The 14,307-nt window shown below is 38.4% G+C and overlaps 1 protein-coding gene across 5 annotated transcripts in view; it reads right to left on the bottom strand.

The window, feature by feature from the left end:
- Positions 1 to 14,307, bottom strand: part of MAST2 (microtubule associated serine/threonine kinase 2) — a 206,279-nt gene that overhangs the window by 25,818 nt on the left and 166,154 nt on the right. For all 5 annotated transcript variants that reach the window (XM_067301167.1, XM_067301168.1, XM_067301169.1 and 2 more), the window contains 7 exons: positions 12,365 to 12,466; positions 8,310 to 8,442; positions 6,285 to 6,346; positions 5,532 to 5,617; positions 3,521 to 3,729; positions 1,772 to 1,910; positions 824 to 956 (listed from right to left, as the gene is read on the bottom strand). In XM_067301167.1, the coding sequence (XP_067157268.1) occupies positions 824 to 956; positions 1,772 to 1,910; positions 3,521 to 3,729; positions 5,532 to 5,617; positions 6,285 to 6,346; positions 8,310 to 8,442; positions 12,365 to 12,466 (864 nt within the window). The remainder of the gene's footprint in view (positions 1 to 823; positions 957 to 1,771; positions 1,911 to 3,520; positions 3,730 to 5,531; positions 5,618 to 6,284; positions 6,347 to 8,309; positions 8,443 to 12,364; positions 12,467 to 14,307) is intronic.

The raw sequence follows: 14,307 nt of genomic DNA, 5'->3' as shown, positions 1-14,307 counted from the left end.
TAATGAGCATTCTTGCAACAAAAAAAAGCATTTCTCGGATGCAAAGGAAGACAGAAACCCAGGAGTGCACTGTTTACCACTGGGTGAGTATGAACCAACACATGGCAAAGCCAAAAAAAATTCAGCTGCAATCCTAGGTGTTTTCAGAAGAGATAAGGACTTTTTAATCCCATTATGCAAGGCACTGGTGGGCCTTCACCTAGAATGTAGTGTACAGTTCCTCTTAACCATGCTCAGGAAAGATTAACTCAAGCTGAAACAGGTGCATGGAAGAGCTATTCATTCAAAGGAAAATCTATCTTGTTATCTAAAAGAACTTAGCTGGTTAAGCCTAGCAAAATGAAGGCTATGGAGGAGAATGACCCTTGGTAAACATCACGGGGATAAAAAAATCAATGTTTAAGCCATCAGACAAAACTACAAGAACAAACATGTAGGAACTTGCCAAGAACTTTCTAAGGACCAGAAGGGGGAGACTGTGGAACAACCTTCCAGCAAAATCAGTTTTACATACCTAAATGAACTACTCTGTTTTCTGTTCGCACCTGCGCTGTAGCCCAGAACACACCTTGGAAATCCTAAACTACGAGCTGAAGTGCATCACTCCAGAAAAAGAAGTTGGTATAAAAAACACAATGCAATTTTGTGCAGAAACATCAGACCAGAGTCGTATCTTTCCCCCCCTGTTACACAACACACAGCACAACGTCAAGGCAGAGAGGCAAAGTTCTGCAAACTCTGATTCTGGCCCAAGAGGTTATGTTTCTTAAGGCCCCAGTCCTGCATCTGAGCCCACTCCAACGGACAAAATGTTTCAGCTTACCTGCTTGTCCAGGAATTCCCTGGTGTCTTTCTCAATGTGTCCCTCATAGAGGTTAGTTGTAAGACTCATTAACCCGATTTTAGACAGTCCAAAGTCAGTTAGTTTAATGTGACCCATGGAAGTTATCAGGAGACTGGAAGAAAGAGGAAAAGCAAAATAAACTAATATTCAATTGTTTCCCAAAAGGAGTCAAAATAAGAAAAATCACAAGATAATGCTAAGCGCAATCTCAGTACAGCCAATCAAACACCTGGAAGGAACCTCCTACGCAACTGAACCTCACAGAGCTGCTAAGGCAACCAGAAATCAGACTAACTTCTGCCAAATTTCACCAAAGCAACAACAGGTTTGAGACAATAGCTGGAAAAAACACTACTGTTTACTCTCATTTTTTTCTGTGCTCAACTGCTGTAAAGTCTAAACGAAGACAGAAAGTTTTGTTCACATAGCACCATACATTTCAGCTTCTGCACTTACATCAGAGAGTTTCAACAGCACAGAGAAGAGGGCAGAAAGGACCCAAGATGCAACCATGTCCAACAGTTCTCAAAACCTTTCAGACCTTGTTCCCTGTTTTTCCATAACTGCATGTGCATCCCATCCCCTCTTACACTTACAGAGCTTTGAGGTGACCCTCAGAGTAAAGACCATATTTTACAACAGTGCCCAAAAATTCTTAATCTCCAATACCAGCAGAGCTAGACCTGGTGAAGTCCAGCCTAACCCCCATCCAAATTCTGCTCCTAAGTCTCAAAGAGGTTCCTCCCACCCCTTCTCACTGCCAGACTGGTTCTGTACATCTGAAGCCAGAGACTCCCTAAAACCTTCTGCATTCCTGATCCCATCAAAGCTTTCTACTGTCTCTAGTTCCCATGTCCTCTTGCCTATGGAGAAAACCTCTGATGAATTGGGACTCTCCCTCCAGCTTCTGAAGAGCTAAGCACTTACTTATCAGGTTTTAGGTCACGGTGAACAATCCCATAATTGTGTAGGTACTCCAATGCCAAAACAGTCTCAGCAAAATACATCCTGGCCATATCAACAGGTAGAGCACCAATGTTCTTGAGAAGTGTAGCACAATCACCTCCTAGAATAAAGTTGCAAATATGACACATTGAAATGGGAAGTATTAGTTAAGAAGAAAGAGCAGCTACAGCACTACAATATTAGATTAGAGTAAGTTTCCTAAAGGCTGTCTCTCTTAACCCTGTTACCCTGGTTTCTAAAACTCTCTCTACATTCAGTTTTGAGTTTCAAATAAATTTTAAAGTCTTAGAAAAACTAGGTTCCATGGATGCTGGGCATGCTTATACCCCTCTAAAAAGGCACACCACAGTAAACTCCACAAAGAACATGCACTGAAGTGCTGAAATACAAAATGTAATTCAAGAGCAGATGGGCCTTGATCTCCAATTCCTGGGGCCTCATCTTCATCTGTAGTAAAAAACATCAGGATCTCCTTCTCTCCAGTGTACCTCAGTTGGTTTCTGTATGCCTCAGGAAAGGAAGAAGGATTTACCCCAACAATTGTACGGATGCAGTTTCAAAACCAGAAATAAGCCTTGGAAGAAAGGGCAGTTCATGATTGTTTGGCCTCTGTATAAATTTCTTTGCTTTCCACCCAGCATTCACCACTGTAACAGATACCACTTCCGATATGCAACACTGCTAAGACTACTAATTGGCTCTTCCAATGCTTTGAAGAAGCAGCCACAGCTTTTGATACAGTGGTACTCATGAAAATAAGTTTGTGGGCCCCCGATTCAACTTTTTAAGGAATACTGGCCACACATTTCACTCTGCAACCTTCATCTCTACTTGCAAATAGGAGTTAATGTTAAAATTTGTTATGTCAGTACGTCTGCTTCCATTCCATTCATTTATCTAAAAGAGCACTAATATAGTAACTAAAGCTTACTTCTGAGGAGCATTCAACCAAGCAAGCCAGGTATAAGAAATGAATCCTGCCCATCAAAGGAAATATATTGCTTACAATAATATACAGCGATAAAATAAAATCAAATAATATTCCAATGAATAAGCAAAGAAAGAAACCCATCAGCATAAAACACTGTATTTTTGAAAAAGCTGATAAAAAACAAAGACTGTGTTGCTTGGTGATGTTTCTTAGCTCTCTTTTTCTAACCTTAATGCCAAGCACACTATGGATCTAGCCATGGCCTCCCACAGGAGAACTAAAGGATCTCTTTCCAGTAAAGACTGGAAAGTTCATGCTGACTTCTCACCCCAGCAACCTCTCTATATGTGGCTTTATGTTTCCTCAGCTCCACTACAAACACATCGCATTAGTCACAGGGATTCACAAGCGGAGTATCTCCTTACACAAAATCATGCTAGCAGGGTAGAATGACTCATTTCTCCAGCCCAAGCAGTCTGCACACCTCCTCCCTACATGGCCTTCATAACCTCCCTGCTCCCAGCTGGACGGACGCAGCACCGACTGTGCTTACCTTACAGGAAAAAGCAGCATCACACACACAAAAGACGGTCTTCCTGTTTATTACATTCAGAGCAGTGCAGTGATCAATATTACACCCAAAAGTACACATTTTATAAATCATTTGGAAATGTCATCTTTTATGATGGGAGACACTGTGTATACACTACATGCACATCCTGTTTAAGGTCCCTTTGCAAGATCAAATTATGACAAACATGCCAGCATTCAATAGATACCTTCCACGTACTCCATAACCATGCACAGATGGCGCTTGGTCTCGAAGGAGCAGAACATGCTGACTACAAAGGGGTTCTCAGCAAAAGTCAAGATATCTCTCTCCACAAAAGCCTGTTGGATCTGGTTTCTCAAAATTAGGTTCTGTTTGTTGATCTTCTTCATGGCAAAACGTTGACGAGTGGTCTTGTGTCGCACCAAATACACCGCTCTAGAAAACCACATATCAAGAGCAAAGGATCATTTTCAGTTCATACTGTTTTAAAGAAATAGTGGACAGTAACTGTTTTGAACGGATTCTGACAAACTTATTTGTGACTCCATAAAATCCCATCTTAATACCAAGCTCCCCTAGAAAAGAAGGAACCCCTTTGACTAGATAGCATTCTCACTGATGTGACTAACAAATGTCACAAACTTCCTTACGCATCAATACAAAGGTATGTATTTCTCAACATTACAGTCACCATTTTACTATAACATTGTCCAAAATGCAAAGAACCAGCACAACCTCTTTCCAGCTCCATAACATGGATTTGACGTAACACTGTCACCAGGGATTTCCTTCAGTAAAGTATCTCTTACATTTCTATCATTTGCAGATCATTAGATTCCTGCACGTTAATAATACAGTTTGCAAATAAAATTTTCATCCAGTTTGCCTGCCTTATTGAATCAGTACTTGCTTCTTTTTCTCTGGAGTGTATTACATTTAACATGGTATCATGTCTCACAAACAGCTGAGTATGAAATACAACCAGTAAAAAGGCAGGATATGAGTTACAGCAAAACTTCCACCCCTCCCATTTTTACAGAGATATGTCTAAAGTCACAGGGTCTGTGCAGAAATATGACTGAAAACATAAAACCTTCTTGTCCAGCAATACAGCTCTTAGATTTGCTCTACTGTGTCTTCACAGACTAAAAAAAATACACCTACACTCTTTCACATAATTTTTAAGAAATGAGTTGCTGTTAACTTCCACTTCAACAAAACACTTAAGTACATGCTTAAGTTTTGCTGTTACAGCCTACTGAGTATCACTGCTTTTCAGTTACAGCCAATTGAATATCACTCATAAGGATTTATTAACTGCAAAGAGTCAGGAACTGTCTTTAATATTCCGGATAGGTTTGTAGGAATGGTTAAAATTTTAACCGAGAAACTCCATTCTGGATTCTTCAACAGGTAATAAAATCTAATGGCATTTTTACTGCATGACTTCTCAAGTAGATCTGCCCCCATCTAATTTTAGCATTTATTTTAGTATTTCCAAGCTAACAGCCATGTACATTACATATATAATCTCAATACATGGAAAACCATAACCTTCTTTTCCTTCAACATTTTTGCTGTTTTAATGAGTAATCAATAACATTTGCAACTACAGAATTTTATTCGCACTCATTTAACCTCTACACAAACACAAATCACAGGACTTAACCAGATATCTTGAAAGGAAATACAGAATGTCCTGATAAGCAATAAAAACATGGGGGCAAAATAATTTTCTCAAATTTCTGGAGCTACATTTTTCTCTAAGAAATTTCACAATCAACTATGTGACAATACTTCTCTTAGAGACAACGTTCAGGGAAAATGTTTTTGTCATCTCAGGGCAATGCTGCAGAAATAGCTACAGAAAAAAAAGGCTTGAGGTCACAGCTAGGAAGGACTTCAGCAAACTGTTCTGAGAGCTTTAATGCAGGGCAACCACTTTTTACAGAGGGTCACTGAGGTGGAAGCTGCATGTCAGCTCAGCACAGCGCGAGGCCTTCACAGCCAGGAACCACAGCAATGTACAGGTGGTATTGCCTAAAAACCCAGAGAACATTAAAGAAATAGCATCTTCCGCAAGACATCATAAGTTTGGAACCTTTCTAAGGCCCAAGCAATATTCGTTATGATCTGGATCCAACAGAAAACAGTCATTTGCCCAGCTTTGGTATAGCCCTTCACTGCGTAGGACGATAATAGCATTTTCTTCTAAAGTAGAGTATAAAAAGCATTACCCATAAGCTCCATTACTGATCAGTTTAATATTTTCAAATTCTTCCTCAGATGGAGTTTTCTTTGATTGCACAGAGGCACCGCGGCTCTGGGGAAAGAAAACAAAAACCAAACATATATCAGGGGAGCAGGAATGACTTCATACTCTACACAACTTTTTTTGTCCTTTTCTTTTTTAAGCAGAATTCACCCAAACACAACCCAATCCTAAATCTCTGGAGTGCTCAGTTTTAAGATAATGATCTGTAATCCTTAGGAGCCTTGCAGACTCCCTTCTCAAATATTAGCACAATAAGTCAGTGGATTATAAAATTCAGGCTTTTCCTCAACATTATATTTTTAAAATACCAATCAACTAAAAATATTATGGATCTTTGAAACCTGGCAAGTCATATGACTAAATTTTTCCAACAGTCCATTACTAAAGTCAACTTCCCTCAATTCCCTTCACATTTTACATGTGTAGATATAAAGAATTTTTTTTAATTGAAATAAATTGAAAATTATTTTTGTTTGCAACTGTAAAGAAACATCAACAAGACTAAATGACAATGCCTGTTTGTATCGTTAAAGCATTTCACCTCCACAGTAAAGTCCAGTTTGATGAGTGTGTACTTCAGTTTTAACATGCACTTTTAAAAGTCATCCCTTTTTTTTAAATTAAAATTACTCTGCATTATAATTAATTCTTTACTGTAGACTACTCCTTTTTGGAGAAAAAAGTGTCAGACAGTGTGCATGTACTACTGCTTTACCTCAACTGAATCATCTGTCTCAGGAGTGTCTGGGCTGTCATAGCTATTCAGCTGGGCCATTTCTGAAAAGAAAGCAGAAAGATTACTCCTAATGATCTCAGTGAAACACTGTTCTCTTTGTTTATACAAGACAAACAGTATTTTAAGAGGCACTCGTAGATTATGAAGTGCATTTTTCCCCCTCTGTGAAAAGTCACCCCAATTATACAGTGATAACCTTTAACATCTTGTGAGCTGCAGGCAATATTTTATAGAGAGATGAATTTAATTAACGGTCCTCTTCTCAGCATGAATTATTCTAGATGGTTTCTTTAATAAGTAAAAGCAATAAATGCATGTTTGGGGAAACTGCCAGCTATCTAATGGCAAAACCTATTCCATGCATACATGTCTGTATATAGCCTGGTGGCACCTATGTATTTCAGAGAAGAAAAAGTATCACATTTCAAATAACCTCTCTCCATGAAACGTGTCCGGTTCTGCAAAATGCTGAGCAGCAAACTGTGAGAAAGTCAGTTAGTTTAGGCTGCTCAGCTGTCTTAGGAGATGCTATAAACTTTGCAGAACCAAATCCTACATTAACCACTAGTCTCTGAACAGACATCATTGACATTTCTGGGTGCCCTCCTTACAGAAAGGAAATAAGGCACCTTGACATCTCCACACATTTCTAAAGAAAATTTGACTTTAGTAAGGGGAATTAGTGATAGAAAGGTTCTCTCCCATGACAGGGATCAAAGGAAATTTCCCTTTAATGTCAGATTTCAACAAATGCTATTAAATTGCATTTAGCAATCTTTGGTAGAAATTTTCCCAAAGAGCTCTTTACTTGAAGTCAACCTGTCACTGTCATTCTAGTAAACACTGCAGAAGTTAAACTAGTCCTATCCAGACTACTAATTTATGGTAAAATTATGCTCTCCTGAGAAAACAAAAAGTACAGATCAACTGCTGAAATATTCCGCAGTCACCTCCAGCCTCTGCCGCGCTTCCCATCACCGCTGAGCGAGCCGTGGCTGGGGCCAGAGTTTGTGCTCGTAAAACTTGTCAGAGGGGAAGAGAATCAACGACGAAAATGCAAAGAGAACTATTAACTCACAAATTCCAAAGTTAAGATCTTCTGGGGCTCTGTATATTTAGAGCAGATTCATTTTACCATACGCAATGCTGGGACCTAGCCGAACAGCTGTCAGCTTCTTCTAAGACATTACTTATACGGTGCCTGAAAGTGTCTGTACTTATACAGACCTTATAAAAATCCGATGTAATGAGTAGAAGGTAAATTTTTATGACCTTTCTAAAAAATGTATCAAATGCTTAAGTGTAATATCCAACATTCCTAAAAACTGTAAAACCAAAAATAAACTATCTGCACCACAAAAGTAGCATTGCTCTGAACATAATCTAGGTTAATTATTATAAATTGTTTGGTTAAACACCTTTTGGGACCAGAAATACAAGCTTTTGTATCCAAGTGAACTCCTAACTGACTTCATGTATATAGTTTGTCTACTTTAGAAAACCGTGTGTGCGTGTGTGTGTGCACACTCCATGGGAAGTCACAACAAATACACTTTTCCCAAAAAGGACAACAAAGTGGGATGACAGAATCATTTCCAACGCCAGCACAGGAGAGACTGCAGCATGCAGGCAGTGGCTGATCAGAAATATAACAGGTAAATTTAGTTTTACCCCTCCAGCACTACAGAAAAACAGTTAAAATGTAAAGCCATTGACCAACATTTTTTCAGCTATAATACAGGGAGACATTATTAATCCCCCAAATAAAGAATTGTAACTGTTGATGTGTAATCCTTATGCTAGTAACACTCCTTTGAGACATACAGTTGGAAAGGTTTGTTTAGAATTGGACAGCAAACAGGAAAATAAGGAGGAAAAAAAAGGCATAGAAATCAATCCAATAAAACAAAAGCTCCTTTTAGCTACGTAGTGACCAGGGGTTAGTATCTGGAGATCTGATTATCCCTTTAGTAGTCTGGAGAGTACAAAAAGAAGAGTTCTCACCCTCCAGGGGATCCCTGGTAAGTCCCAGCTGGCTGATAATATAACGAGGAATGTCGCATTTAATTCCTTGCCCTTCCTTGGCATGGCCTTCTGCAGCTTCCAACAAGTGGTAAAACTCTTCAGGATCAAACTCCTAGAGCAAGAAGGTGAGAGAGGCAAAGAGAGGTAAAAGATTCAGTCCCACAGTTACAAAAGGATCCTCTCCCATGGAGGAGAGAAAGAGCACGGGTTGAGTCACCTGGATTCCTCAGAAACATCCCAAGTCAATTCTGGGCTCAGCAGAGAGGCAAAACATCTGCAGTTACAAGAAGCAAGCCAATGCATTACACCCGCTTGGGATAAGCAAAGCTCTATTTTACACATTTACAGACTGCCGGATGTCCACTGGCTTAGACCTGCCATTCAAACATCGCAAGGATTGTAGGGACTTTTCATAAACCAAAACCAGACTATCAGGTCAATACAGCCATAAGAATGCAAGCATCTGCCTGGACCCACCTCCTAATTTTGTCACGCTTGGGATATGCCAGTGAAAGGTCTGTGGTGAGGACTAAGGTGCCTCCTTCTGCCACCTGTACCCGACAGCTGAGTTAAGCCAAGATGAGCCTCTCCTGCTTTCAAATATCAGTTCTGATCAAATCTTACACCTTCCCACCCAATTCTGTAACTGCCCCAACCTTGGCAATTGCTAATAAAATAGCAAATGCTATTTTATCAACAGAGAAGACTTCATTTTTGATATATATGAAATACTGTTACGGATTTGGGGGGGGTGGATCACCTATTCAGCTCAAGTTTGATGTACAGGATCCCTAAGGAAAGCAAAGTATATAATCAGGTGTGATCTCCTTTATCAGACCAACAGATCTAGTCAGAAATAAAAGACCAGCTTTTGGGTGCAGAAGCCCTGCTGCTCAGAAGCAAGTTCACTAATGCACTTTAACCCTCCTCTTCAAACCTCATCCTTTACCAGCAATGAGCAGCTTTGCCAAGACTCTTCAAACATTTTTCAGTGAGGAGGAGGAGGAGAAGGGAGAAGTTACAGCTTATAGCAGTGAAGAATAGCAGAAAAAGATCTGACCTGAAAATGATCAGCAATTTAAGAAAAAAAGAGAGCACAGAATTGCAAATAAGAAAAACATTAGAGAATAAGACATTAAGGATATTTGAGTGGTTAGAAAAAAGGAGAAAAGACGCTCTTTCTTGGTTGCACTAAATGGTTTGTATGACCAAAGACAGTAATAATTCAAAACACAACATTCCCTTCTAATTTGTCTGGAAGATTTATCAACTACCTCAGTAAGGATCAAGAGCAGGAACCATACTGAAAAGTACCAGTACCATGGTACAATTGTAGGACATTTATTGGTGGGCAAAGGACAGAAGAAAAACACCTGGTGACAAAAAATGTAAATATAAAAAAGAAATCAAGAAATTAAATAAATTTAAGTTATGCCTTCTTTTTGGTAGGTTTATTTAATTCTCTGAATACTGTTGTACCTAAATGAAGAATAGTCCCTACTAAGGGACCAAAAGTCCTATGGAAAAGGAACCTAAGAAAATAATAAACTACTTATTTTTACAATCTCATAAGCAAACAATGAAGTTAAAGGTTAAACTGCAAAAAATTACATGTTACAAACTAAAAATGAAATGCAATTCCCAAGCTATTTAAATGGTAGACTATCTACTGCTATAGATCTTGCTCTTTATGGGATAAAAGGAATGTTAATACTTAAGTCTTCATGTCAGCAGAATAAAATAAACAAACAAATAAATACAAAAAAATTGCTAGAAAAGTAAAAAGAAAAGCTTAAAAAGAAAGACTAATATACAGATACAGACATCACTTTTAGACTTTGGGATCTAGCCACTTCATTTTCTAGGTTGTCACTACATGCTTTGGAGTCCATTACTCAAATCTCAATGACTTTTCTGCTTCCACCTGCTCCCACATGCTTTGCAGAATGGCAGGTGCAGAAGATAGTGCAGGAACCCGGAGATCTCCTGATCTGCAGCTAAGAGCTGGTTCAAGTTTGGACTGCTTCCAGCCACAGAAATGGGCTCACAAAACCTGCCAAAGTTTTGTGCCTTCCTAGATGATGTGTTACTAACAGAGTGTGCTCAAGCATAAATGGCGGTCATAAGCACAGCAAATACAGTAAGTTTTAATTTATTTGCTTTCTTCATTGTCTTCACTCCCAAAAAACACTTTAAAGACATGCTTGAAGATAACTGGAATCACAGAACTCATCCAAATCACAAAAACGGCTTTCAAAGTCAAAGAATTCCCAGTCTGGATGAAGTTGTGTCCAGGCTTTTCAATGTAATCTAGTGGAGACCTCTTGAATAAATAAGTGTCGGCATCTGTCTTCCTAGTTGTGTGGCCTACTTCATCACTGAAAGTGGTCTTCCTTGCACCAAAGGGTTCACACGGCAAAGCAGTCCACCTGAGGTTGCAGGTGTTTTCTAAAACTAATGTCATGAGAAAGGTTGGACCATTCTCGTCTACCTTATCAAAGAAAGCTCTGCAAAATTCATTTATCTTCTCATGATTCCAGTGATTAAAAAGTCACCCCTGGATACGCTAGCTTCAACATGCTTCAATCATTAACCATACCTGTGTTTATATCCAGCCACAATTTACTAGTTTAGCCAACTTCTCTAATGCCTCAATCAGATGCAGCTTCCCTCTCATTTTTACATTCAGAAAGAACCATTAGGTCATGTGCTTGGATCTCTCAAATAACATAGGCCAGGGAATTTCATCTGGTTATTCCTAAAAGGTCATGTGCAACAAAGCCTAGTTTCCAAAATTATATTCAGCTTAGATTCAACAATTTACAAGAGAAAAATTTGACTGCTTCATGGAAGCATTTGCTATCACTATCAAAAATAAGCCAATTTTTTAATATGAATGGATCAACTTTCCATCCTTACATCTCTATCTGGTACCTGGATATATTTATAAAGCATGAGCAATCCTGTCTTTACCTTCCTTCTGACAATGATAAATAGATGAAGTTTTTAAGGTTCCACTGTAAGTTGTTGGCAGCTCCAGCCCTCAAACTTTTTCTGACGCTTGCCTGCACTCTCCAATCTCTCAACATCATTTTGAAATGCAGTCACAGAAGTGACCACCATAATCAATCCCCACAGAATGTTGTATACAACACAGACCTAATCACCGCTCTCCCTATATATCCAAGGATTATACTAACCCTCTTGACACAGCTTCACAGTGGGAATGTATATTCATACTGCTTGTCCACTGCACCCAACAAAATATTTTCAGAGTTGCAAGTTTTCGGGATACAGTGTCCAATTTCATTGAGATGGCCTGAACACTTTTCACCATTTTCTAGAACTAAATATAAAAATGCCTCCTTATTAGCCCAAATAAGTTGTTGAAAAGCACGATTATACCTAATTTTCCATATATTTTAATTGCATTGAATAGGATTTCTCCACTAGGTTAACAAACCTACTTGGGTCTCTCACTGTCCTCTCTCTCTCTCTCTCTCTCTCTCTCCCCCTATTTTCACAGTTAGAAAACCTGACACCAGTTTTTTCTGGAATTGCTGTCTACAGTAAGAGTTTCAGCCTGAGAGCCCAAACATCATTTATATCATGGAAGGGAACTTTTTCTTGGTGATGGTTCTTCCTTAGCAAAGCTCTTTAGGCATCTCAGGTAGACCATACATTTACACACTCTTCACTGTACCTGTTGACAACACAAGGAAAATCAGGTGACATCAAGTTGCATGAAATGATGTCAGCACGTACTCCTGACCCTTCCTCCTTAATTTAACTTAATTTTAGAATTTACACTAAAACCCTATTACCTGTTGTTGCAGCTGGCACCCCATTAAAAAGATACTTCTATTTTACTGTAAAAGACTCTTAGTACTGCCTTTTTTTAATACTGATTTATTTTTCAGCAATGTTTTCATCAGAACTTAAGCTTTCTCTCAAAGGCTGTGTGTTCCTCATCTCCTCAAACACACATCATGCCCTTTAGATCACACCCATGCTCTCCCAGGGACCAAACTTACCAGGCACTCAAGCAGCCGAGCTGGTCGTGCAATGATAATCATCAGCTTTTTCACAAGTTGGGTAACGAAAGCAACCTCTGAGCTCTCGGATCGCTCGTGGGCCTGCAGAGAGCAAAACAGCACGTTATGGTCCTAACAGTGAACTCTTCGTTTCTATACATCAAATGCTGAATGCAGAGCAATCGCCCGCTCAGTAACCATAATTCAGCAGCAAAGGCATGACCGAGTCCAGCCAGGCAATGAGCTCAGCTCAGTCAAGGATGCCAAGTTGCATATAGCTTTTCCATTAAAACTGACTGCCTTTATCAAGCACGAGATATTCCAAAGGCTCTAGTTGCATTATATTGCTTATCAATTTTATTAGATGTGATTTTTTATTTTATTTTAAAAAACTAAAATAGAAATACTGATTTTTTCAATTTAACCTTCCCATGATGCTGAAGTCTAGGTAATTACCAACATCTACACTTTTCTCAGCTTCACTTTTAGGTAGAATTTGAACAATTTATGTTCATCATCTTGAAAAACCTAACCTTTTAATTTCCCTTGATTTCATTCCATAAATCCTGCCAAGCAACTACTGCATTGTATTGCATGCTATGTTGTACCAAACACACAAGCAGATCCATAGGAAACAGAAGTCTAATTCAGAGAATTTATTCTTGCCCACTCCTATTCTTTCACATTATTGCATTTCAGTACAAACTCAAGGCTTAGTTTCAAGGTGTGTGTGTGGTTGGGGGTAGCTTTTTATAATAATAAATACATTAAAAACTAATAATGTAAAAATACAAAGACAAATTTGAAAAATTAAAAAAAAATTACTCCCCCCCCCCCCCCAGAGACACAACTGTTACATTATGAGTCCTAAAGCACAAGTAAATAGTATTTCATTGCAGGCTGATAAAAGATGGTTCCAGTGACATGAAAAACTGAAACAAACTACAGACAATTTTCATAAAGGTCTAAAAATTAGGCTTTAGCACAGCCACAGATGTAAGGTCCAAAAGCAGCTCAATGACCAGCTTCACCACCAGGCTTTGCAGTTGCTTGTAGGAACAATATTTTAACCAACAAGGATGCAAGCAGCAGGAAACAAAAAGGTTCATTTAGCATTGTTCATTAGCAACAAAAAGCAAAGGACATATATGGCTGAGAAGTCAAAAAGCTGATAGTCACCTAAATGAACAATAAAAACACAAGGAAGCACAAATTCTGAGCTAGAAAAACATAAGCAGCATTTTTAAACAATATAGCCCTGTTGTTTTTTTTTAACTAAACAAGAGAAGTAAAAAGTTCATTATTTCTCATTTTGACAAAGGTCCAAATAAGAAATACGTTATTTGTGCAATTTAGCATTGACAAGCTACAGCTAGATTTTAACCTTGAAGAAAACTATGTAACTGCTAATCTAAAAACAACATCAGAGATCCTTCCTGGTTTTAGCCTTATAAAGAATATTATTTTGAAAGCATTGAAATAACAAGTGGAGATTTTTTTTCTAACTAAAAGACATTTTCAAATTAGGAAGATAAAAGATCAAAATGAAGACTAGTATTCGTTCCTAATGCATTACCCAAACTTATGAGTTAAAATATGAATTCTAGAAAGAAATTAATGATTTCATATGTGAAGAGCCATCCTAGATCACCAGAGGTTAGGTGAGTTGGAATGAATAAATTACACATTAGCATTCAAATATGAGCCATGCAATTGCAAAGTCCTTTTTCACTCCAAAAAATACTAACTCATCTTTTTGCATCTGTTTATAAGTGTCAGAGCCAACTTATTCTTTTAAATCAGGTCCTTTTGTTTTCTCCCTTTCTCATTTAGGCAAAATAATGTAAAAAACTAACTGATTTAATCAGGTGTCTATCTGAAAAATGAAAAGCTAATCTGACTGCCAAATGATAAGGAAAAGCAAAAGGGGGGGAAAAAAAGAA

The sequence above is a fragment of the Apteryx mantelli genome, chromosome 8 (genome assembly GCF_036417845.1).
Source record: "Apteryx mantelli isolate bAptMan1 chromosome 8, bAptMan1.hap1, whole genome shotgun sequence".
Lineage (NCBI taxonomy): Eukaryota > Metazoa > Chordata > Aves > Apterygiformes > Apterygidae > Apteryx > Apteryx mantelli.
The sequence above is the reverse complement of the archived record's forward strand: the minus strand, read 5'-3'. Positions and strand labels throughout refer to the sequence as shown.